General features: G+C 38.8%; 1 protein-coding gene across 1 annotated transcript; it reads left to right on the top strand.

Moving 5' to 3' along the window:
- Positions 1-2,538: 2,538 nt before the first annotated feature.
- On the top strand, positions 2,539-26,451 carry LOC306879038 (rho GTPase-activating protein 40-like). The gene is made up of 15 exons (XM_079431723.1): positions 2,539-2,680; positions 10,599-10,771; positions 12,042-12,262; positions 13,558-13,636; positions 14,672-14,823; positions 16,595-16,760; positions 16,846-16,937; positions 17,742-17,819; positions 18,209-18,368; positions 19,114-19,196; positions 21,423-21,632; positions 22,504-22,647; positions 24,577-24,719; positions 24,795-24,850; positions 25,531-26,451. The coding sequence occupies exons 1-15, from the start codon at positions 2,613-2,615 to the stop codon at positions 25,632-25,634; spliced, it is 1,929 nt and encodes a 642-aa protein (XP_079287849.1). The 5' UTR covers positions 2,539-2,612; the 3' UTR covers positions 25,635-26,451.
- Positions 26,452-27,632: the final 1,181 nt, after the last annotated feature.

The raw sequence follows: 27,632 nt of genomic DNA on the forward strand, positions 1-27,632 counted from the left end.
ATAGTTCCTTTTGAAAGGATACCATCCCAGTGACAGCTTTTCTCAGAGTGAAAGACTGAGTGTGTTTAACAAGAAAACACTAGCCATTTCTGAGGAATGAAAGAATAAAACTGAAATGTCAGGTGTGTTTGAGAGAGTTTGTGAGCTGTGAGAGTCCAGATGTCTCCGGATCATCCCACATTATCCTGCTGGTTAGGGAACAGTGTTCATGTTGTCATGATGTGTGTCAGTCTGGATCGGTTTAAGCGCCCGATGTGAACCCAGAGATGAAATGAAGGAGAAGATGACCGATGAGACGAGAAGAATTAAAACACAACCTGCTGAGCTGCAGAGAAACTAGTTATTCTGAACTAGACATGAACACATACTCACGGCACTACAGATACTCCAGTTTGATCATAATAACACAGAAAAAGCTTTGATTAATAAAGCACTGCAGATCAGTCTCTGAATAGATCAAGAATACCATACACTGTATATACATTTGCTTCTATAATACTGAAGTATTTTTTCGTTGAATGCAAATTTTTAAATTATGATGCATCTACAGGATTTCCATACTTCTATACATCTTTGCTCGTTTGTTGAATTGTTGAATATTTGATGAATACTTTCAGCTACTAATATGAGTGTAATGCTCGACACATTTGGCAGTATTTGCGTCCATCTCTCATATTTTCCTCTCAGATTCAGTGGAGAGCTGCAGATGAGTCACTAACTAGCTGCAGTAGAGTAGTTTAGTCAGTTATTGGCCATCTGTGGGCTGTTTGTCCGTCGCAGCAGGCGTCAGTCTCTCTGAAGCGGCTTTCACACAAGAATCTGAATCTGGAGAAACTGCCAAACAGAAGATCAGCACAATGTGTGTGTGTGTGTGTCTCACGTGCCACGCTGATAATTGGCTTCAGACTGCTGTAAGACGTCACCTTAACAAACTCAGACAGTAGGGAAAGAGGTCTGCACAGGTGAAAGCGGTTGTCTTAGTCTGGTTAACTGCATACAGTGAATATATGCAAGACCCAGAGGTTTTATTGTCTGTCTTGATTTTACACTTTTAAGGTCATTGCACACAGAGTCTGAAATTTTCACATGCGTTTTTCCGTATTCCTCATCCTTTCCTATCAAAATGCATGCTACGGATGCAAAAACGCAGAAAATCAAACCTGATCCGAATTTTTTTTTATGACGGATGACAGTTTCGGAGGCAGTGTGTAAACGTGATTGACATAACGTGAGGTCGTATTTATTTTTTAACATGCAAAAATGTCTGACTCGGTGTGCAATGACCTTTACTGTAAGCAGTTTAGTGTGCTTTCAGCGGGTAACAGATGTTTTTAAACAGGAACCAAATTCCTGTTAAATACTCAAACTTCAGATCATGTACAACATGATTCGAATATTTGTAAAATGAATAGAAACTATTTGCAGTACAGAAAAGGGAAAATAAAAATGAAAGTATTAAAGAGAAGCATTGTTCAGTAAATATTTACATACATTACTATTCAAAATGATTTTGAAATGCCTTTGAAATGAGTCTCTTCTCAACAAGGCTACATTTATTTGATCAAAAATACACTAGAAATTGTGAAATATTATTACAATGAAAAATAGCTGTCTTCTATGTGAATATCTGTTCAAATGTCATTTATTTCTGCAATCAAATCTGCATTTTCAGCATCATTACTCCAGTGCCCATCAGAAAACATTTACTGCTCAAGAAACATTTCTGATTATTATCAATGTTCAGTATTTTTGTGGAAACTGATACATGTTATTTCTCATGATTCACAGATGAATAGAAAGTTCAAAAGAATAGCATTTATTTGAAATATAAATCTTTTGGAACATTTTAAATGTCTTGATCCTTGATGAATAAAAGTATTTCACTGAATGACCCCAATCTTTTGAACAGTAGTGTTTGATACTCATCAGTGTGAGTTTCATGCTGCGCAGAATGATTGTGTTTCTGAGACGAGCGACAGAAACCAGCACAATATTTCCAGTGTGAAACGCAGGATTTCTAGTGCTTTTGGTCGGTTACGTATTCTATTTTTTGTCACACAGTGAAGAAACAGTTCGTCTGATTAGTTGACGTAGAAGTGTGTCACAAGTCTATTAATCACTGCAAACGATTCCTTCAAACAAAGAGCTCCGTTTTCCTGAAGATTGTGCAATTTCAAGCGATTATGATCCTGAGCTGTGAGCGACTCGGTTTGAGCTCATTGGAGCTGGAGGAGGTTCATGGAGCAGCAGCAATAGTTGATTTTGGAGATTTTTCTGTTTAGTTTGACTCTGAAAGTACTGGTTTTAGGCTGGAAACAGATAGTTTTGATTGCCTAAACCAGTTTATCTTGAGGTTCATCAGTGCTTAGGTGAAGTTTGGGAAGTCAAGCTAGTTAAAAAGTGAGATATTCCCCCACATCTCGTCCTCTGTTTCCCGTGTCGTGGCATTGGTCCGCTCTTCCTGTCGCAGGATGCTGGGCTGTGCTGATGTTCCTGTGCGAAGCGTTCTGGCTCTGATGTGTTTACACGCTCAGGAGCTCACAGGCGCTCGACGCGGTCAGCTGCGGATTCCTGCCCTCCGCAGGACCAGTGGCAGCAAGAACCAGAACAGGATGCCGTGGGGAAGAAATGCGGGTCAGTCGCGGCTGCTGGGCAAAACAGCTGGACACGCTCCTGTCAGGTATGAGCGACGGACAACACGAGGCACTGGACGCAGGACTGGGCGATACAGCAAAAAAACTAATCAAAAGCTGAATAAATAATCTTTCCATTGATGTATGGTAAGAAAATCTGGAATCTGAGGGTGCAAAAAAATCTAAATATTGAGAAAATCTCCTTTAAAGTTGTTCAAATGAAGTTCTTAGCAATGCATATTACTAATCAAAAATGAAGTTTTGATATATTTACAGTAGGAAACATGATCTTAATATCCTAATGATTTTTGTCATAAAAGAGAAATGTATAATTTTGATCCATACAATGTATTGTTGGTTATTGCTACAGATATACCTGTGTTACTCATGACTGCTTTTGTGCAAACACTACGATTTAGATTTTTTAACATTGAACTAGTCGACTTAAAAACATAACAATATGATTCTTTATTAAGCATCTGGTTAAAGAAAGTTCTGTTCCAAGTGCAGCACTTGGATGTAAATGTAAAACAAATTCACTTGTTATATATCTTTACAGAAAATATGTATGAAATATGAAGGTCTTAAACATGTTATGTTCAGAAATACGAAAATAAGAAAAATGCAAAATATTTCATTGATAAAATGTAAAAAAGTCAATTCAAAAATAAAAAACAGCAGTTGTCTATTATTCAGAGTAAATGCCTGGTAAAAATGTTATGCAAGATCATGCATAAGCATGCAATTTAATTGTAATTATCATTGGTGTATTGACAATGTGTCTAATTTTAACATTTGCTAATATTTTTATTCAAAACTGATTCCTTGATTAAAAAAATAAATGATATCATGACAAAACATTACATTCAAATGAATCAGTAAAATCTGAAAAAAAGCCCTAACTAAACACCAGTCCACTAGTTAACCTGATTATCACACTGTTCTTAAAGTCAAGTTATAACATGTGGCTAAATCTGAACTTAATCTCCAAGTTTGGTTTTGGAAACAAACGCTACAGAAATGATGTAAGAATAGTAAGACGTAAGTAATAGTAAGATTTTCTTGCATAACCACCTGGTTGGCGGTTCACATTACTTAACTGTTGAACTCTTTAAACTATAAGAAGCTTTCCAAGTGCAATCTGGATTATGACTGAAAGCAAGACGCTGTCAGTGAGTCTGAAGCAGATTAGAGGCGCTCTGTCTGTCGAGACACAGAGACGTGTTTGTGCTGCTGAGGAGAAACTAAAGCTATAATGATGCTGTTTTAGATGCTCAGATGTTTCCAAATAGTGCAGCTTTTCCAATCACAAGCTACTGTACTTTTACAACGTGTTACAGAGCTATTTTGTGGTTTTTCTCATGTTGCAATAATACAATTATATTTGAAAACATCTTAATATTTTAAGCGAATCAAAACCAGCACTGTGCGAAGCCATGCAATGTCTTCACAGAAAAATAAGGGTTTTAAGGGGTGCCACAGCTTGTCCCTGGAGCAGTACCCTTAAAAGGATATATTTGTACCTTTTTTTTACCCCTAATAGGTACATATTAGTACCTACTCAACAAATATGTCCTTTTAAGGGTACTGCTCCAGGGACAAGCTGTGGCACCCAAAAAGGTACCATTTTAAACCTTTATTTTTCTGTGTCTGTGGAAGTTCTGTGTGAATTTAGTGTTGCTTATAAACTAAAATATGTTGTACTAAAATATTTTAGTGTGTGATAATATGTCATTATGTTATATTCCAGGGCTGTCCAAACTCGGTCCTGGAGGGCCGGTGTCCTGCAGAGTTTAGCTCCAACCCAAATTAAACACACCTGAAGCAGCTAATCAAGCTCTTACTAGGCGTACTAGAAACGTCCATACAGGTGGAGCTAAACTCTGCAGGACACCAGAGTTTGGACAGCCCTGCTAGATTCATTGGGATATTCCTAGTCTTTTGTGTTTAGTGTAAATGTATCAGCTGCAATGTCCAGAGGGTATTTTTGTGCTGTGATTGTAAAAATAAATATCATTAAGAACATAATGTCTATAATGCATGAAGTAGCTATAGAAATGTTTTAGATTAGGTGTATTGGAGCCGACTGCCTTTATCTTGACTGTAGTTTAATTGTTCGGAGTAGTTTGTATATAATGGTAGTGTAACCTTTAGCGTTCATTCTGTGCTTTTGTTCTCTCGCTCTATAAAAGTCAGCTTATTGTAGTGTGTGTCGTATGAACAACAATGAATCTCAACGTGTGTGTGTGTGTGTGTGGGGTGGGGGGTTCAGGGTTAAAAATAAGCTGACCGTTCTTCCGGCATCAGGACCTGAAGCAAAAAACAAGCCTGAATGTCTTCGTTCCATCAGCAGAAGAGCAGAGAGCTTGATCTAGATTACTCAAACTGTGTTGTGTGTGTATTCAATGTCTGATGTGTTTGTAGCATTTCTCTAGTTTTAATGCTCATTTAATCACTGTGGAGCGAGAACTAGCAGCTGAGATTGAACAGAACAATGAAATGTGTATCTGCGTCATTCAGTTTCCTGTTAGCGTTAGCCAGGAGATTCTTTAAGCGCTCTATTGATAGATTTAATGAGTGATGACAGACCTGCGTCCGCATTAAAGACACAAGTATGCCTGTGCAAATATAAGGAAGATGTTAACGATGATGACAACAAGCAGAACTTCATGAGATCTGAGTACATTCGTAAATATTGTCAAAGTGTAGAGGTCAGAGGACAGGAATGGACTAATGATTGACATCTTTTGTTCATCAGTATTTACATTTATGCAGATGTTTTTAGCCAAAGTGGCTTGCATTGCATTCAAAATGCACATTTTATCAGATCCTGCTTTCCCTGGGAATCGAACCCATTACCCTGGTGTTGCCAGCCCCGTGATAGTAATGCTGTATGTGTTTATGCATGAGTAAAAAAGTGTTTATTTTTTGGCACTGCACTGTTTGGTGAATTTTTATTTTTTATAATGGTAAATATTGCATCACTCAGTTTATATCAGCTCCCAAATAATGCATGAATAGCAGTTATAAAAGAATTATAAATACAGTTTTAGATTGTATATCAGAGAGTTCAGTATGTTACTTATCGGTTTCCTTCAGAAATGTCTACACATTCTGCTCATTCTGTGTCAGTTTATGATATATCTTGGCTAATATGATGATGTTTTTCTGCTTATATGACTGTAGTGTTCTCAGCTCTGTTGAACACTTTTACATCATTTCAATTTGCAGATTTCCATACATTTAAATCTTTAGAAATCTGTACAATAAAAATGTTAAGTGTTAGAAAATGCAACTGGTTGTTGGCAAATAAATGCTGTTAAAGCAGTGTGCTTGGAGAAACCACAGGAGTGAAATGATCTGAGATCCAAACACCTGCTTGATCTGACAGCAGATCTTCACCTGTTCTGACCCTGAACATCTTGAGGAGTTTGACCTGCTGATGCTCTTCATGCTGCCTGATCTTTATTATTAAAGGGATAGTTCAGCCAAAAATGAAAATTCTGTCATTAATTTCTCACCCTCATGTCGTTCCAAACCCATAAGACCTTCGTTCATCTTCGGAAGATATTAAGATATTTTTGATGAACTCCGAGAGCTCTCTGACCCTCATAGACAGCAAGGATCCTAACATGATCAAGGCTCAGAAACGTAGCAAAGACATCGTTAAAATAATCCATGTGACATCAGTGGTTCAACCGTAATTTTACGAAGATAAGAGAATACTGTTTGTGCACAAAGAAAACAAAAATAACGAATAAAAAACAAAAATAAAAGATTAAAAATATAAATGTGCAGGTCAGTATGTTGTTGACTTGGCCAACTTTCACCACTTGAGGTCTGCCGGTGAGGAAGTCTTGAATCCAGTCACAGAGTGAGGAGTTTAGGCCGAGGTCTGTGAGTTTAGAAGCCAGCTTGATGGGGACTATAGTGTTGAAAGCTGAGCTATAGTCAATGAATAGCAGCCTTACATAATTCCCATTGTTGCTGTCCAAGTGTGAGAGGGAAGAGTGGAGGACGTGAGAGATGGCCTCGTCAGTAGATCTGTTTGGGAGGTAGCAAGGGACTCATTAAAGAGAGACGTGAACAAACCAGCGAACAACCTCAGAACACGGCCGGTTATCCCATCAGCTCCGGCTGCTTTCCTGACGTTCACTCTCTTTAGCGCCCTCCGAACCTCATCCTCCGACACGGTGATTACAGGATCATCGCTGCTCTGCCTGCTGCTTCCTGACGCGCTGGACGGCAGAGACGTGCCGTCGCCGTTGCAATCGAAGCAGCTGTTTAACGAAGAACGAAGAAGAGGTTTAACTCGTCGGCCAGCAACGGATCTGCTCTCACCTCCGCGGAGGATTTGTTTCAGAAGGCACAGATGGTCCTCAGTCCCTGCCAGTCATTGAGCTGGAAATGAGACTCAATTCTCTCTCTGTATCTGTGTTTAGCGGCTCTTACTGCGTGTCGGAGAGCATAGCACGATGCTTTGTACTCGCTCGTATTCCCAGACAGAAGAGCCTCATTGTAAGCGGCAGTGCGTGTGTTAACCGCGGCACGGATTGTTCTGTCCACCCACGGTTTCTGATTGGAGAATGTCCTTACAGTTATTGTTTCTGTAGCTTGCTCGGTTAGCGTGTTTACAAAGCTTAATGCTACATCCGTGAACTCGCTGACGTCAGAAGAACTCGCCTGATCCGTCGCCTCGGGGGGTTATTGTTCATCTCCGTGTTCCGAAGAATCTCCAGTGGCCACTCTGGATTCGTGGCTAAAGTGTCCTGGAACAGGTTAGTGTAGCGGTTTCCAATGTCCAAAAGTGTTTCTTTGTTATAGGTGATCAGTGCCGATGTGAAATGTGTAAAAAGAGAAAGTAAAAGTAAGTAAAAAAGTAAATAAAAACACAATCTTAGCAGAGCGACCTGGACGGCGTCCGAACTCAGCGGCGCCATCTTGAGAGTATGACATGGATTATTTTACCGATGTCCTTGCTACGTTTCTGAGCCTTGATCGTGTTAGGATCCTTGCAGTCTATGAGAGTCAGAGAGCTCTCGGAGTTCATTAAAAATATCTTAATTTGTGTTCTGAAGATGAATGAAGGTCTTACAGATTTGGAACGACATGAGGGTGAGTAATTAATGACAGAATTGTCATATTTGGGTGAACTATCCCTTTATGGCCTTTGTTTTGACGAGTCACATGTAGGTTATAGGTTAAAGATTATTTTCATCTCATCTATTTATGGTTTTGTTTATGTGTCAGGTTATGAATGGCATGTAGAGTGTGTTAATGAGCAGCAGGGTGTGCCCTAGATGGGCAGGGTCAGGTGTTAGTGATGTGGTGTTGCTGGTTTTTTCCCTCAGGCACACACACACACACACACACACACACAGGCATGTACTCTCAGATACAAGTACTGCAGCAGAGCAGTGAGCAACAGATGAGAAGAAGTGATCTGAAGACACATCCATGTGCATCTTCCGTTTGATGGACATTTTTACACTCAGAACTGGAAAAGAAAATCTGTTGGAGAAAGATGTGACGAGCAAATATGTATCAAAGGAATAATGTCAATATTCAAACAGAAGAGGAGTATTATTCATCTACATTGATTGAGCAGCAGGACTGTAAGGGAGAATGTATTGTATGGAAATAAAACCGCGTTTGGTTCGATCTAAACCCGTCCTGCACAGGAGTCTGTGTCGACCGAGACGCTTCCTTCTCCAACAACACTCAACCAGACAAACACAAACCAAGACGATTACCAGGTACAGTCCTGACTAAACCGCCTCTGAGACCGAGAACACGGTTTACTGTGAATATTCTCATATGTGTGATAGATCTGAGCTGAAAGAGACTGTAACCGATGATTTTAATAATATCTCTGCACAACTCTCTCAGATCAAAACATCATGCTACAAAAATGTGATGCTTTTCTTCAGTGTCTTTGTTTTCCGGTGTAAATATCTGCCAATGGAGTCTGAAAACAAACTTGTTTTCTCCTTGAATTAAGTAGATTTTTATGACTCCATATACACCTCAGTCAGGACTGAAGTACAGTGTGTTTAATGGATGTTTAACACATACTGATGGAACGTCTTTCTGAAAATAACTTCCATTACGCAAAAACTCCATGAAACAATATTTAAAGTTGGGTTAGGTTTAACGATCCTAACAATCCCTTGCAATCTATTGGCATCTGTTTGTTAATAAACAATCAATTTTGATGCATTTCTCAGAAACACTTATTTAAGAATGTTTAGATGTTAGTACTGGAAAACAAGACAAATAATTAGCCAGTAATCTGATTTCAGCTTCTGCTAATTAGCCTGTTAACAGAAGTGGCTTTTCTCAGTTCTGAAACGGACCATTTTTGGCTGAATGGCCTAAATCTTAAGAACAGATTAGAGCGGAACAGAATAGCATTTTCTGTTTTAACATATTTTTAGCGAATATCGTGTGTTTTTGCTCTGTGTTCTTTACTCTTGGTTTCCAGCGTCTCCATTAAAACACACATCAGTCGGTAAAGAACATCAGATTTGCTTCTACAGATGTTGTTTTGTATATCTGACATTAGTTCAGCATGATGAGAGTTTGACGCTGCTGGAATCGACAGACAGTTTCAGTATTGATTTAATCAGAGCAGTTCAACAGAAACCGGTTTTACCAGCCGCCCTTCACTGATGTCCACTTAGTAGCTGTCTCCAGAAACTCATTAGCATGTCAAAGAAATTACCGGTGGTTCGTTAGGTCAGTTATCTGTAAAAACTGGAACAGAAAGTAGTTTCAGTTTTGAGCTCTTGTGTAGAAGACATCTCATTCACATTCCTGACAGTCCAGGGGCCAGTTGTTCAAGTTTCCTCTGGATCAGAATGATCTGGATTTGGAAATCCCATGTTCTGCTATCCAGGATCTGGTATCCCATCTTTCTTTTGTACTGGTTTTTCAAAGGGACATGATGATGGGGGAAAAAATGAGATGGGGGGGGGGGGGAAGCCAATGTTTTGCATTGCATTTACACAAATAACTACTTCTGATTGGTCCATCTCTGATGATTGTGCCAATGTAGTTTATGATCAGTGATTAAAAAACTTTAAATTAAATATAATATTTTAGTTTGATATTGTCAGCTGTTTGGGGATATATTACATTACAAATGTATTTTTTGGACCAGTTTTAAAGTTTTATTACATTTTTGTTCCACACTCTTCTGCGTAATCCAGTTTTTTTGGATCAAAAGTATCCCAATCGTACTAAAATATTTTGAACAACACAAACCGAGGATTTAATCCAGATCAAAACCAAGATTGGATTTTGTGATCTTTGCACAGTTCAAAATTTGAGTCTGAAATTTTCACATTAAAAAATAAATACAACCTCACGTTTACACACTAGATGCGTTTACATGGACCCTAATAATCCGATCGTAATAGGACTAGAAGCACAATCAGAATAAAAAAAGGCACATGTAAACACGTCAGTCGGATTGAATTGGCCAGATCTGATTAAATGTTCGATCGGATTGTAAGGGGTGGTTTATTCCTTTTCTAATCCGAATGAGAGGACATGTAAACACTAGATCAGATTCGTCAACCAGAATGAATTCATTCCGATGGAAGCAAAAAGTGTCCATGTAAACGTAGCTATTGCCTCCGAAACATTTGTCCGTCATAAAAAATTCAGATCAGGTGCAATTTTCATATCCGTAGCAAGCATTTTGATAGGAAAGGATGACGAAAACGAAAAAAATGGATATGAAAATTTTGTACTCAGTATGCAAGGACCTTAATAAGAATTCAGAATCCTTTTTTCTTTTGAACAACCCATTTTCAAGATTTTATCCAATCCGATGGCCAAAATCCGATCAGATTACTTTTGAACAACTGACCCCTGACGCTCAGCCTTCATCCAGTATGAACCTCCAGACTGATGCTTCTTCCATCATCCTCATCTTCTTCCTCGTCCTGTGCGTTTCAGGGACTGCAGCCTCATCGCGATGAATGTTGAGTCCTGGGCGGACTCACCTGACCTCCCGACCCCGCAGCAGCCCGACAGGTTGTGCCTGGAGTCCTTCTGGAGTGAAGTGGAGACCATACGGAGCAACTCGGAGCCAGACAGCAGCAGCAGACGAGATTCCCGACAGTCCGAAGGTGAGGCTGAGACCAGGCCTGTGCAATTAATCGAAATACAGTTTCGATTTAGACTAGGGATTGGCAATATGGGCTTAAAAATATATCACGATAATTTCTGGTATTTTTTGCGATAACGATATCAATGATGTTAATTCAGGGTATCCTGTTTCTTTAGAGAAAAGTATTATCTTTTTTATTTTTACCCAAAATAGGGTGTTGTGAGTATTACTGAGTACACACCTAATGTAATGACACGTCTGGTCACAAAAATAAGTTATTTCAAACACTCAATGTTATTAAGTTAATTTGGAGAGAAAGCATGTCAATAAATGATATCTTTGTTGGACAACAGGTTTGTAAACAGGCTCATACACATGCAAAACTGTATCGCACATGTGCTACTGTTTTATATATTTATTCAGACCCATTTTTGTGCACTGTACAGCCCCGACCAAACCAGTTCCAGATTGTAGAAGGAGCTGCTCGTTTAGCAATAAACTCCTCTTCAATTTCACATCTGCCTTCTGCGATGTCACTCCGCACTGTTGCACATAAAATATGTCTATACATAACCTCGTCGGTTATGTAATGCATTAACAAACAGTTGAGAATGAAAATACATGTGTAACGGTAAATTGGATCCATGCGGCTCTTAAAGTGACAGCAGCCTAATATTCCTGCTGCCGACTGTGAGCTTGATATTAATAATCAAACAACTAAAGACAAAATCACTCACTGCTCTTGACCGAAGGACTTTTGTAGCTTCAACAAGAAACCAAAGAAGGTTTATTTATTACAGTGAAGACTATGCTGTTTTATTTTACATAAGATTATTCAATTTCTGTAGTAGGCTGTTAACTGAATACTTTAGAAAAAAAACTTAAAGCACAGTTTGTTTAATTTGTATCTTTTTATTCTATTGTATTTGTCCTTTGCTTTATTATTTTGACAGTTTACTTGTTTTCAATAATTTTGACGACATTTTTTTTGTTTTTTACTAATATTAGTTACCCTAGTACTGAGAATTGTGAAATTTTGCGGGTCTCTAAAATGTAGTTGTCATGGCAACCTCATTTACGTAAAATATGTATTTGATATATATCTTTAAATAAGTCATTCATATAAGTTTTGGTCATATGGCCCACTTATAATCGTGTTAAATAATCATGATTACAATATTGACCAAAATAAGCGTGAGCATCACACGTCTCAATTTATTTAAATCCACATAAAATCCAAAATTTACAAGGACATCTGTAATGTTTATGTTCCTGTGTGTGTGTGTCAGACGGCGAGCAGGAGGAGCTCTGGCTGCAGGATGCTGGTTTGTCTCCGCTGGTAACAGGTGAAGAAGAGGACGTCGATAAAGCCGTTCTATTGTCGACTCTCACCAAGACTCAAGCAGCTGCGGTTCAAAGACGCATCGACTCGTATACGTCCTCGCTGCGCAAGAGGAACAAAACGCCACCGCGACACGTCAGAGACGTCTTCGCTTCCCCCATTGCTCAGGTAACAGCACCCCTGTGTGTGTGTGTGTGTGTGTGTTCATAATGATATTTGATTTTGGATCCACTAACACATTAAGGGGCCAGGGCCGTTCACACAGAACATGTTTTTCCATTCCAAATCACGGTTTTCCATTGTATTTCTATGTAAATGTGCTACACAGATGTGTTTGACCATTGACGTATGTCTTGCAGCGTCTTGCATGTGACACAGCATTCACAAATGAGGCACTTTTTTCCCAATTCCGCTGACCAAATGTCGCATTTTCCAATGCAAAAACACCATTCTGTTTTGCATCACTTTTGCAGCCTTTATAACAGCTGTGACTTTCAAGTTGCATTTGTATTTGAACAGGACTAAAATCATATTAATTAGAATATCATAAGGAATCTGATTTTCCAATGTCGTCTTCATTGTATTTTGAAAACATGTTCGCATCAATAAAATTACATTTTAGGGGCCGTTCATACATAATGCATTTTTTCATTTCATTGCATTACATGCACTTGAAATCTGAGACCACTGTGCTCATGTCTTGTGTCTTTCACAGCGTCTCACACATTATATGCCATTCTAACAACACTGAGTTCAAGTTCTTCAGCTTTTAAAAAACGTGTCTCATGGTCTTGTGTTTATTTTCATTCCACTGAACCTGCATAATGCACATCCCATGTTTTTAAACACAAAAATGTGTTCTGTGTGAATGGTCACTGTTTTTAGCATCTTAAAGGGATACGCCACCCCAAAATGAAAATTTTGTCATTAATTACTTACCCCCATGTTGTTCCAAACCTGTAAAAGCTTTGTTCGTCCTCGGAACACAATTTAAGATATTTTGGATGAAAACCAGGAGGCTTGTGACTGTCCAAATTGACTGCCAAGTAAATTACACTGTCAAGGCACAGAAAAGTATAAAAAACATCGTCAAAATAGTCCATCTGCCATCAGTGGTTCAATCTGAATTTTATGTGATCAAAGTGTGTACGTTGTTCTCGGTCATCAGTAATGCATGGATACGTATTGTACATTTATTTACGCTTTGATTTGAACTGAAACGGCGTATCCATGCATTACTGATGACAGAAGGACAGCATGTGTGTGGAGGAAGTCAGTCGTGGCATTTGTAAAGGCCCGTATGTGCTCGTGCTCCACAGCTCACAATACACACTCACATCGTGTCAGATCATATCAGTGCATCTGAATAAAGGCTTGACTTCTGTTCATCACAAACACAGATAACACATCTCCTGAATGTGTGTGTGTGTGTGTGTGTGTCTAACTAACTGTTTTCTATTCAGTCAGCAGTTCCTGAGACACACAAAAGCGAACCTGACGCACACAGAAACATGGAGAGTGTGACAAAGACACAACGATCAGGTACAAACACACACACACTGTCTCTTTTCTATTGACTGAGAAGCTAATAAGTGTCAGTCCTCTGTCGTGTGTGTCATGTGTTCCTGCCTCTTGTGTCCATATTTGGTTTATTTCCTGTCCTTGTTATATGTAATCATTAGCTAATACTTGTCCAGCCGTGTTCGTCTCATTATCTATGATTTACCTGTGTATATTAGTCCTGTCTGTTCACTTAGATTTCGTCTGGTCTACTCGTTACTCCCCGGTGTTCCTGTCTGTGTCGGCCCTGCCTTGATGTCTTCATTAAAAACTGTTATTATTTGAGTTACATCCTCATCTGCGTGTTCCTGTGTCCTCCTCGTGTGTGCACCGTGACAATAAGATTATCTAATGAGATAATAAGAACCCTGGTAACCAACCACAACACTCCAGCTGTTTTGCAGAGACACTTTGATTATTTTTGAGGATCTCATTAGAAGGAAACCCAATGTAAGATGTAATGTTGGCATGAAACACTACAGCAGTGGTTCCCAATCCTGGTCCTGGAGAACCCCCAACACTGCATGTTTTTGATGTTTCTCTTATCTGACAAACATGATTGAGGTTTTGGAGTCTTTACTAGCTGATGAGTTGAATCAGGTGTGTTTGATTAGGGAGACATCTAAAATGTACAGTGTTGGGGGTTCTCCTTGATCAGGATTGGGAACCATTGCACTACAGCATCGTGATCCTAACGGTTCATTATTCTGTTTATTATTCAGTGATATTTTCAGCTGCAGATCTTCACCTGTCACATCTATTAATATAAGAGCATATGTGTGTTTAATAACATTCAAATGCTTCAGATTCAGAGAGATGAGCAGTGATTATACATGAACTCAGCGCTCATGAATGCAGCACGTGCCCTTTGAACACAAGATGCAATTTCCTGCCTTTTCACATGGAAATCATATTCAAATGGATCAGATAGCAAATGCTTCCCGCTGTCAATGGAAACAGCCGTTAACAGCGTGTGTGTGTGTGTGTGTGTGTGTGTGTGTGTGTGTGTGTGTGTAGCTGTCAGCGGTCAGGAGACTCAAGGGCTGCAGATGGATGAGATCTTTATCACAGACGTGGCATATTGTGAACAAGCGGCCATCTTACTGAAACAAGCCAAACTACCACAGAACAACAGCAGCCATTGCAGGAGAGACGACGGAGCACTGCCGGTGAGATGCACTGTCACATCATAGCAACACACTAAAAACACCATAGCAACCGCATAACAAAACGCACTGTCCGTCTGTCTACAGTTTCACACCATAGCAACACTAAAAAAAACATAGCAACCGCATAACAACACTCGCTGTCCGTCTGTCTACAGTTACACACCATAGCAACACACTAAAAAAAACATAGCAACCGCATAACAACACTCACTGTCCGCCTGACTACAGTTTCACACCATAGCAACACTAAAAACAGCATAACAACACTCACTGTCCACCTGTCTACAGTTTCACACCATAGCAACACTAAAATAACAGCAACCGCATAACAACACTCTGTCCGCCTGTCTACAGTTTCACACCATAGCAACACTAAAAAAACATAGCAACCGCATAACAACACTCACTGTCCACCTGTCTGCCTGTCTACAGTTTCACACCATAGCAACACTAAAAAAACAGCATAACAAGCACACAACACTCGCTGTCCGTCTGTCTACAGTTACACAACATAGCCACACACTAAAAACAGCATAACAACCGCATAACAACACTCTGTCTGTCTGTCTACAGTTTCACACCATAGCAACACTAAAAAAACATAGCAACCGCATAACAACACTCACTGTCCACCTGTCTGCCTGTCTACAGTTTCACACCATAGCAACACTAAAAAAACAGCATAACAACTCATAACAACACTCGCTGTCCGCCTGTCTACAGTTACACACCATAGCCACACACTAAAAACAGCATAACAACCACATAACAACACTCGCTGTCCGCCTGTCTACAGTTACACACCATAGCCACACACTAAAAACGGCATAACAACCGCATAACAACACTCTGTCTGCCTGTCTACAGTTACACACCATAGCCACACACTAAAAACAGCATAACAACACTCGCTGTCTGCCTGTCTAAAGTTTCACACCATAGCAACACTAAAAAAACATAGCAACCACATAACAACACTCACTGTCCGCCTGTCTACAGTTACACACCATAGCAACACACTAAAAACAGCATAAGAACCGCATAACAACACTCTGTCTGCCTGTCTACAGTTACACACCATAGCCACACACTAAAAACAGCATAACAACACTCGCTGTCTGCCTGTCTAAAGTTTCACACCATAGCAACACTAAAAAAACATAGCAACCACATAACAACACTCACTGTCCGCCTGTCTACAGTTTCACACCATAGCAACACTAAAAAAACATAGCAACCGCATAACAACACTCACTGTTCGCCTGTCTAGTTACACACCATAGCCACACACTAAAAACAGCATAGCAACCGCATAACAACATTCACTGTCCGCCTGTCTACAGTTACACACCATAGCCACACACTAAAAACAGCATAACAACCGCATAACAACACTCGCTGTCCGCCTGTCTAGTTACACACCATAGCCACACACTAAAAAAAACATAGCAACTGCATAACAACACTCGCTGTCTGCCTGTCTACAGTTTCACACCATAGCAACACTAAAAATCATAGCAACCGCATAACAACACTCGCTGTCTGCTTGTCTACAGTTTCACACCATAGCAACAAACTAAAAAAACCATAGCAACTGCATAACAAAACTGTCTGCCTAGCTGTCTCTTTGCAGTTATTGGCAGATGCTCATAATCTCAGTATGGCTAAATAATAATAATAATAATGATAATAAAATCAAACCAGTGAACAGAGAGGTGTGTGTATGCCGTCTCACCTCCTTCTTTTCTCACCTTGCTCTCTCCGTCTGTAGCGGGTCATCTGTCCGCAGTGCCGGCTAGGAGTGACGCGGGTGCTGGATCTTTCCCAGCAGGACCTGAAGAAGGTTCGTCAGCTGGCTCTGATTGACATGACGGCCCTCTGCGACCTGCTGGGGCTCGAGGTCAAACGACACAAAACCTACAAACGGAAAATCCCTGGTGAGGTTCCAGTCATGTGACCACACTCATTCAGATCTGTGTGACCAATAATAAGAATCCTGTCAAATGTCTTCCTATTTGTCAGAGAGCTGTTTGTTTGGCGTTCCTCTCGCCTCATTGGTGGAGAGCGATCAGAAGATCAAACCCAACACTCAGATCCCACTCTTCCTCCAAACAGTACGTCATGACATCATTTCCTTTTGCACCAATGTATTACATCCAACCTGTTATTATAATACTACTTTGAAGTCAGCATGAAATGTAAAGGTAACACTTCACTTAAAGCCTTTGTATATAATGCATTACAAATGTAGTTTTAATGCATCAATTATACTTTGTAATGCTGGTTATAATGCATTGTATTATCTCATTAATAATTGTAACCACAGTTATAATACATTATAATACTCGTATAGTTTATTATTACACCTTTACGAAATACAATGCATCAAATCACATGACAAACCAACCCTCAAGTATTATCAGGCATTTTAACCAACTATTTATAGAAAGATATATTGCATTACAACTAACATTACTAATTGCTTTATAATGCATTATACATAAAGGCTTTCAGTAAAGTGTTACCAATGTCAATTTACCTTATTTATTTGATCTAATTGTAAGCAATTTATCCGTACATGTTTCATTTTTATTTTATACGTTTTGACGGCACGTTTAACCAAAATGTCATAACTGGATCTTCCAGTGAAAAGGACTTTCCAAACATTTGGTGATTTTAAACTCCGCCCCTGCAAGCTCACATTCAGATCCGCCTCCTTTTTTAGAGCCACGCCCACACTTAAACATCCAATCAACAACTGATGCACAGAACCAAGCCCCGCCCTACATTTTTTGCTTTTTGATAATCCGTTTTGGATGTACGTCACAATACAGAAGAAAAGATTTGTTTCCGTTTCATCAACTCAAACTAAACTCTTGGGTGTTTTGTACATGATTGTTTTTTTGTTTCTGTTTCAGCTTCTGTCGTTTCTGGAGAAGAAGGGTCTCGATTCTGAAGGGATTCTGCGGGTTCCAGGGTCTCAGTCCAGAATCAAAGTAACATAAAACATTATAATCAAATAACTACTAAAAGTGCTTTGGTAGTACCATGATATCCATTAAAGTAGCATCTGACACCATAAGGGCTGATTTAATGTGGAACAATGCAAGGTCTGGAGACATATTTAAAGTAGCACTTATTTCGTGTTTTTAGAACACTGTTTCATGCGTGAGACACTATAAAAGACTCAAATGCAACAGTGAAACACGCCTGTCCAGCACTTGTTTACATAGAAAAACAACAGAAAAGTAGAGCTGTGGAAAAACGTGTTCTGTACGAATGCACGCTTACTGTACCATGGTACCACCACAGTATTTTTATGCATCACATATGAATAAGCGCTGTGTGAGTGTGTTTCGGCTCACGGACGCTGTGTTGGTCGTAGGTGCTGCAGCAGAAGCTGGAGAACTCGTTTTACAGCGGTTCGTTCAGCTGGGACGAGGTCAGTCCTAATGACGCCGCCGCTCTGCTCAAGAAGTTCATCCGTGAACTCCCGGCACCGCTGCTGACCGCAGAACACCTCAACACCTTCAGCGCCGTCAGAGGTGCGTGAGGCACAACAGCAGGTCTCACTGAGGTCCTGTATGTCGTAGTGTGTAGAAGTGTTGTGAATCTACATCACAGTAGCTTCACCAGAATACTCACTTGATTGGGTCTCTGATCTTATACACTGCTGGCCAAAATGATTAGAACACTAGTATTTCCAGCAGCTAAAAAACGTTTTTAAGTCAGTTATTTCTATCTTTTACTGTAGTGTATCAGTAGGAAATATCAGTTTACATTTCCAAACATTCATTTGGCCATTAATTCTAAATAATACAGATTTTTGTTTCAAGAAACCTGTGCAAAAAGGGCAAAAGCTACTTTAAACACAAAGGATGCTCACAGCAAATGTTGATTTAATTTAGTTAATAGAAGTTACTTGATAAAGAAAATCTATTTATGATATTATTTTTGACAGCATCCTCATTTTACAGCATTTTTACACAAGTACCTAAAACTTTTAAGAGTACTGTAGCTTTGCAGGTAGCTTTCTTGAAACAAAAATCTGTATTATTTAGAATTAATGGCCAATTGAATGTTTGGAAATGTAAACTGATATTTTCTACTGACACACTACAGCAACAGATAGAACTAACGGACTGCTGAAAATACTAATGTTCTAATTATTTTGGCCAGCACTGTATATGATCATGGTACTGTATGATAATGTTGTATTTTGTGTCATTGGTTTCTTATAGACTGAAGAGTCTTTTTGAGGAATAATCATGTTTAAATTGTTTTGTACAGATATTGCAGACCTGAAACAAAAGCTGCACATGTTGAATCTTCTTGTGCTGCTGCTGCCAGAACCCAACAGAAACACTCTGAAGGTATAAACCACACACACACACACACACACACACATATATATGCCTGCCTCATGTGTCATAGACGTGACTCATCAGCAGCGTTACATAAGAGAAATTCATTAACACACTGAACATTTGCTGTGTGTGTATGTGTGTGTGTGAGTGAGTGAGTGAGTGAGTGAGTGAGTGAGTGTATGTATGTGCGTGTGTGTGTGCGTGTGTGTGTGTGTGTGTGTGTGTGTGAGTTTGTGTAGCTGAAGGTCTTGAGTTTCACTCAAGCATAACGCAACTAACAGTCAGCCGTTTATATAACCGTGTCTCTGTGTTGAAGTGCTGCTTTTGATGAATGTTAAAAGTCACATGAAACGCTCTTTACAACCCAACTCACTTCAAGGGATTGTTCAGCCAGAAATCATCATTCTGTCATCATTTACTCACCCTCACGTCACTCTCTTCTGTGGAACACGGAAGGAGATATTTTGAAGAACGCTGGGAACCAAACATTGACCTCCACTGTGCCAACAACAAACACGGAGACATTTCTCAAAATATCCTCTTTTGTGTTGCACGGAAGAAAGAAAGTGTTTATGAATGAAACAAGAAGAGAATCAGATCTAATCTGTGAGGAGTTGATTGCATTATGAAGATACATTTTTGGGGGAATAACGTGATTTCTAGTGAGTTATACAGTGATATTTTGAGTTCAGAGCATTGGATGAGTTCAGTGTTTACGCTCGTAGTTCAGTTCTCTTGGTTCTTTTGGTCCAGACTAAAAAAGAACATTTCTGATTTTTCACAGATTTTTTACCTGCATTTTAAATTCCGCATTGTATTTTGTGTTCAGGTTACAGGGTTACAACAGAGTCGGTCCACCTCAGGGGTTTTCAATGTGTGGAGCGTGAGAGCATGTCAGGGGAGGTAGAATAATAATTAATCTTTGATTACTAATTTAAATCAGTACTTTATAATGAAAACAATACCTTAAAAAGGATAAGAAGCAGGCTTTTGTGATCACATTATTTTAAACCTGTAAACTCCTGGAAATTCCACGGATCTGGTGAGAGAGTTCAAACTGTAAGTTAAAAACAAGGCTAATGCAGAGAAAACGGCTGATTTCATCAGAGATGTCCAGATGTCAGTAAATTATTATTTTCAGCGTGTATTTGGCTTAAAAGCAAGAGTGTTTTATAATGAATGACTGAAGGCGTTTAGGTTTAGTGATTCTGAATATATCCATATCCAGTCAGGTCAAGGCAGGAGGTTTAGTGGTCTTTGGTGTCACCCTGTGGTCCTGTTCGGTATCGCAGCTTTACTTGTGCTAATTTGTATTGAAAACTTTGATTTAAATATTGATTGGCACTATACATAGATTGTGAATTATTAAAAAGTACTTGTTTATTTAATAAATAAATAAATGGGGGACTTCTTTTTTCCACTTCAAGCACTGCCTAAAATCAAGGCGAGATTAAAACCAAACAATAGCTATGTTTCCATCACCCTCTTTTTATGCGCATTTTGAAGTATCATATCAGAAACGAGTGATGGAAAATGCCAAATTTGACTTGGGTGAAAAAGGCTTAAAGCGAATAATGGGAGATGGAAATGCATTTTGCGAATAAATTCCGCATGAGCGTTCAAAAAAAGTCATGTGACTTTGCACTATAGGACGGCATAAGCTGACTAACCAGCAGACTGATTTTGTTGCACAGCATCTGAAATGTTGTTATGGTCATTCTGAAGTGTCCAAGCAAAGTCTGTCGTCAAAGTATTTCTGTATAATTGCCTCCCGGAGCAGTCTAGCACACCTGTTACCAAACAGCTGACATTCACCTCTGAAAGCAAGACTGCATTTATTGTGTTTCGTCTTTGTGCAAGTAACTTTATTATATTTTAGAATTATTATATTGCGTGGCTTCTCCTACTTTTCTTAGTGATATTTCATAATGAGTCCTCTGCACAATCCGACTTTGTTGCAACCTAGAATTAAACTGCTGGTTTGGTCTGGCCAGAGGAGAACAGCACACTGTCTCCCTGTTTAATACTGTAAAGCTGCTTGGACACAGTCTGCATTGTAAAAAGTGCTATATAAATAACGCTGACTTGACTATTTAGTGCCAGTTTATCAGGAAGTGACCATTTTGTTCTCTCCGACTCATTGAATGGAAACGGTGCTTATTCGCAAATGTTTTATGTGATATTCCAGGAAACCCAGCCACTGTGTTGAAGTGTGAATGCATGTTTCTCCAGGCGCTGCTGGAGTTCCTCAGTAAGGTGGTCTTGAGTGAGCGACGTAACCGCATGAACCTGTGGGCCGTCTCCACCATCATGGCTCCAAACCTCTTCCTGCACAAAGCTGTTCCCAGTAAACTAGCAGTGGACGGTCCAGAGAAGGGTCAGGCGGAGCGGGCGACCGACATCATGAGACTCCTCATCCGCTACCAGGACCTGCTGTGGACGGTAAAGATCTGAAGAAACTCGCTTCATCCCAAAGTGTTCAAGAGTGTCTGATCTGCTCTTCTGCAGGGGGCGTAATACAGAAAGTTTCTTATCTTAGGTCTTAACTTAAAGGGATAGTTCACCCAAACAAATGAAAATTATATGATTAATTACTCACCCTCATGTCGTTCCAAATCTGTAAGACCTTCATTCATCTTCGGAACACAAATGAAGATATTTTTGATGAAGTCTGAGAGCTCTCTGACCCTCCATAGACAGCAAGGATCCTAACATGATCAAGGCGGATTACTTATAAGTGTTTTGTCATCAAAATGTAACATGTTCAGGGTCCTCCAAGAGTCTTTCTACCATTAAACATCTCCGTTCTTCATTTTCAACTATTAATAAATGTAATGCCATTGTTGGACAGCACAACTGTAACAACATATAAAACTACCAAATTTTGCTTAATCGCAACGTTAAATCGCAATCGCAACATATATTCATTGCAGTTAATAGTGTTCACCGTCTGTTTGATTTTGTGTAGTTTGTAACTAACTGCATGATTCTTACTGTATATTTCTGCCATAGTCACCACTAATAACCTACTCCTAAATATAATGTAGAAACTTCATATTTTCTTTAAAGCTGCTTTGAATTAGTTTTTTCCGTTAGCTTGATTATGAAGTTAGGACAGCTGTGGGGTTGCCCTAAATTTAAGACAGTTTTTAGGATTTCTTTAGGAGGTTTCTGTAATACCTTCCTATCTGTGGTTAAGATAAGATAACGCACTTAGGAAATGCTGTTTTGTTATAGTTTTTGTCCTAAATGTGAATTACCATGGTTCCCAAACAGATTTTAAAGTAAGGATCTTTATGTAATACGCCCCCAGGTTCCTAACTTCCTGTTGAGTCAGGTGAGGAAGCTTAACGAGAACAGCAGCCGTCGTTATCAGTTCTACGACAAACGCATCAAGCACCTGCTCAGGAAGATCCACACGGACAGCAGAGACAAACCAGACAAGAACTCCGGCGAGGTGAGCGAGAAGCTCCAGATGATACAGAGCGTTGCGTTCCGTCCAAACTGTCTGTCTCTTTAGATTAGTTTTTTATAATTGCTAGGACACATTTCTCAATACTAAAGTCACTTTTTCAAAACTCTCGTCTTCACACAGTTCTCCTAACCGTCTTTCATCTTAAATCAGCAGTTCATTTCACATTCAGACTTCACTAAAACTACCAAAACACTAACGTCTCAAATCATGTCATTCTTCCATAACACTAGCAAAGGTTTTCAGCAAACAAGCACACTTTATCACTCACAACACAACAACCTAAAAACATTTAAAAAATTCAACCGCTTACACACATTTTCAAAACTTTGCCTCTTTTTTTCAAAACTTTACACACAAATCCAAGAATTGCAGACAAAATGTAAAATGCCTCACATCTCTTGCAAAATGAAGCACTGCATTCAGAATATCACAAACACATCTCAAACGCAAACTTCTGCAAACACCTTTGCCATGATATTAATTCCTGATAGATCTGTGTGTTACACAGAGAATTGTGTTGTGTTTTCTGAAACTGAAACCTGTCAAAGGCTGAGAATAAGTGTCTGGTTTTGCTGATTTGGTGTGTGCTTCTGCTGTTTGAGTGTCAGCTTTCAGAAACTGTGTGACAAGTACAGATTTAATGTGGAAGCAGCTGAAAAAAACCTTAACAACAGGTAGCATTATACAGTGTTTGCTTTTGTGAAATGATGAAGAAAAGAATGATACTCTCCACTGTTTATAATTCACTGCAGTATATGTTACATGCTCCGTGTTTACAGTACAGTTCAGAATTATTCTTAAGTTTCCCCTTTTGTATAGATGGGAATGAAAGTGAAAGACATGCAACTGCTTTGATAGTATTTGGTTTTTTACATTCAGAATATTTTTCTATATATTACTGTAGAAATGTAGCAAATTTCGGTCTTTTTCATTTTTTTACTGTGCTAGGATTTGAATTTAAGTTTAATAATTTTAAAAACAGCATGTAAATAAGTGTGAATTGGCTTGTATAGTACGTAAAGTCTTGGTGGTGTTTGTGTCGAAGTGAGAAAAGAATTGATGTAATTTGACAGATGTTGTCAGTGGATGCATTTTGTGTCAAAGCAATGATAAATGATCCACAGTTTAGCCACAGACACTGATGTTGTGCTCGCTGTCAGAAGAGTTCTGAAAAAGTGACTTCAGGATTGAGAAATGTGTTCTAGCAATCGTTAAAAATCGTTAAATGAGTAAATGCTAATGAAGATGGAATTAGGAAGGAAAGAGAGATGGACGACAGATCATGAGCGTGAGAGGATAAGGAGATGATCCCTTCAGAGGCTTTAGTCTCAGGAACGGAGATCACGAGACACGCTTACAGGACCTGACAGAACACACCAAGTGCACAAAAGCTCATACTCAACTACTCAACACACACACACACACACAACTAGAGACCATAATGTCCATATGTCCATCTCTGATGAATCTAGAAACAAAATCATTGTCTAAGACAGACACTTATGGTGGACAGGAACCTGAAGACGTTTTGCATTAAGAAATTTTACATTTTAAACACACATTTGAATTTAAATGTAATTTTTTTAAAGAAAATGTAACAAACTTACTCTGTAACATTATTTTCATGGCAGTTACCTCAAAAATTCTTATTCTCCTAAAATAAGCTTTATTTACTTATTTTATAATATAATATTTTTAAATTAAATATATCTATAATCACAGTATATAATAAGAATATATGAATATTTTTGTTTATTTTTTGTTTAATTTTGAGGTGAAATGTGGCTTGATCTGCACTTTTTTGGGCTAATGATCTTTAGTTCATATTGATCGTTTATTGATAAATTATTTTCTTCTCTCGTTTGTGTGTGTGTGTGTGTGTGTGTGTGTGTGTGTGTGTGTGATCAGCAGTGTCGTACTGTAAAGATCCAGCTGGGTGACGTGAGTTTCTCGATGGAGTTTCGTCTCACTATTAATTCTCGTGCATCAGACCTGATGTCACAGTTTTATAAAGAACTACACGCCTCTGACAACAGCAGGGGACTCCTGAAACGGTATGAACACACACACAAATACAATACCTATAATGAAAAAATCATTTGATGATTATTATTTTCCCCCTCACACAGAAACGGTTCAACAACCTACCCGGACTGTGCCATCTATGAAGTGGGTGGAAATATTGGTAAGATATTTATTTATGTATATATATATATATATATATGTGTGTGTGTGTGTATTTTTTTTTAAGTGTATCATTATTCACAAATGAGACAAAGCAAGATACAAACAATGGTGATTATCGTTAATTAAAACTAAAACCATTTTTAAAAATCCATTACTTGAAATAAACAAATGTTAACTGAAATAAAAAAGATGCCAAAGAAACATTTCTTATTTTCTTTTAGTTTAATTTGATGTACTAAAATAACTAAAACTCAAATACAAATTAAGAACTATATAGACATATTTTTACAAAAAACAATAACTAATTAAAATACTAAAACTTTAAAATGAAAAATACAAAAATAAAAAGTAATTCAAAATATATATTAAAAAACAAACTAAAATAGTATTTCATTGATACTAAAATAACACTGATGTAAACTTCCATATCAGAAATGAGTAGAACATATATAACAACATAAATATATGAAATGGAAAGACTTGCATATGGATGAGGAATAAATCCCTCTGTTTATTTGAGTTGTTTAGTTTCATCTGATCGCCAAACAGTTTCCAAATAGAACAGCATTTACACTATCAACAAGAAAGCAATCCTACATATTTAGATTATAATCTATATTATACGTGTTACATGTAAATGTGATATTTTGATTGCCTAAATCTTGTTTTCTGGCTCAGGTGAACATTGCTTGGATCCAGAGACTCATTTGTTCGACCTGTACAACAACAACCCCGGCGGCGAGTGGTTCATCAAACTGAGATCGTCCAGCAGGGGGCAGTAGAGACACACCAGATCTCCACAGGAGACCTTTGACCCCTGAGGAGAGCCAGAGCATCTGTGAAGGAGTTAAAGCACTGGTCTGAACACTGAGATTCGTCTGACACCGCGCCATCAATGATGTTATGAAGCTGGACTTCTGCATTGCGTTTGGACTCTTTTGATGTTGTGTTGTGCTGGTTTGATGCTGAGGCCGCTTGAGATTGTTGGATTATTTATTAAGCGGCAGAGCATCGCTGTGTTTGTGGATGTGGTGAATGAATGTCCGAGGTGTTGTGTTGTACAGATCTGGTGCCTCGCAGTATTAAACACATGACTCCGTGTGAGTCTGGAGCGTCACCGGACACTCAGATAAACACGCTCTCTCTCTCTTCTGTCGTTTGATGCAAATTATTACCTTCAGTACTACTTTTAAATATGTTATTGTACAATACTGAAGCACTTCCAAGCCTTTTGACATCAGTTTGTCTCTGATAGAGTTTGCATTTCTTTGACTCTAACTTAATGTTTAAGACACATTCAGATAGTATTGTGCATCACACACACACACACACACACTCATTTGTCATTCCAGCAGCTCATATAGTCGTGCCAGAGTCGGGCGAGTGTAGTGTATAACATCCATCACACACTGTCAGTCTCATCCTGCTACACACACACACATACACACACACACACACACATAGACATACACACACAGTTTATCGTCAGCTTTGAGAACAATGTTTGAGTCGTTTTGCTAATGTTCATCTGACAGTGTCATAATGAAGATGATGTGAAACTCACATTAAAGCCACATGGCGTCTCTCTGCGCACTTCAGAAATATTTCTAGTCTGATGATTAATTATTGTTCTGAACAAAACAATCTACAAACGAGAGTTTTGCATTTCCTAAAGATGCAGGACTCCAGACAGGAAGAAACTAACATGTATGCCAAAATAATGTTCTAAGAACATTTCACTAATGTTCCCATTATGTTAGAAAACATCACGTTCTCTGAACGCTCAAAACATCCAGTTTTTTAATGTTTTACAAACGTTTTTTCTTGGTTATGCGTATGTTAAAGGAACATTCGATTGTATCATTTTGCAAACATTATGGGAACGTTACTTTGTTCTCTGAACGTTCTGAAACAGGTCGTTACATTTAAAAAAACATCCAACTAAAATGTTCCATGAACAATGTATTTAATGTTTTTGTATCCACACAACTTTGAATGTTCTATTAACATTCCAGAAGAGAACCTTGCCAGAATGATCTGAGAACGTTAACGAATGTTTTACAACAAGTATCCGATTCTTGACTGGAATTGATTTTCGATTCCCAACCCTAATCACTAGTAAAGAACCAGCACACTTTCCTCAACAACACATGATCTGAGGAATCATTCCTGCTGGATCACTTGACTAGGAGCACTAGTGATGACTGACTTAACTAACACTAGGGAACCCCAGAGTAAGCAGCACTCCTCGTGCTGGATTTTGATTAGTAATATGCATTGCTAAGAACTTCATTTGAACAACTTTAAAGGGGATTTTCTCAATATTTAGATTTTTTTGCACCCTCAGATTCCAGATTTTCTAATAGTTGTATCTCAGACAAATATTGTCCGATCATAACAAACCATACATCAATGGAAAGATTATTTATTCAGCTTTCAGATGATGTAGAAATCTCAATTTCTAAAAATTGACCCTTATGACTGATTTTGTGGTCCAGGGTCACATATGTGCCAGGTTTCGACACCAAACACAGGCGTTCTTCCTCATCTGATCTGGACTATTAGAGCTGTGTGACGCTGGCGTGTTCTTCAGTGTCTGTGTGTCACAGTTGGTTGGTCAGGGACAAAGACTGAAGAAGGATGTTCTGTCAGCAGTAATAATCAGATGTAGGTCAACACTGACGCCCGCGGCCAACACATGCACGACTTCCCATGAACACACAAACACTCACAAATGTTCATCCTCATGACACACAAACACACACTCTCTCTTTGTGAAT

Source organism: Barbus barbus (genome assembly GCF_936440315.1).
Source record: "Barbus barbus genome assembly, chromosome: 13".
Classification (NCBI taxonomy): Eukaryota; Metazoa; Chordata; class Actinopteri; order Cypriniformes; family Cyprinidae; genus Barbus; species Barbus barbus.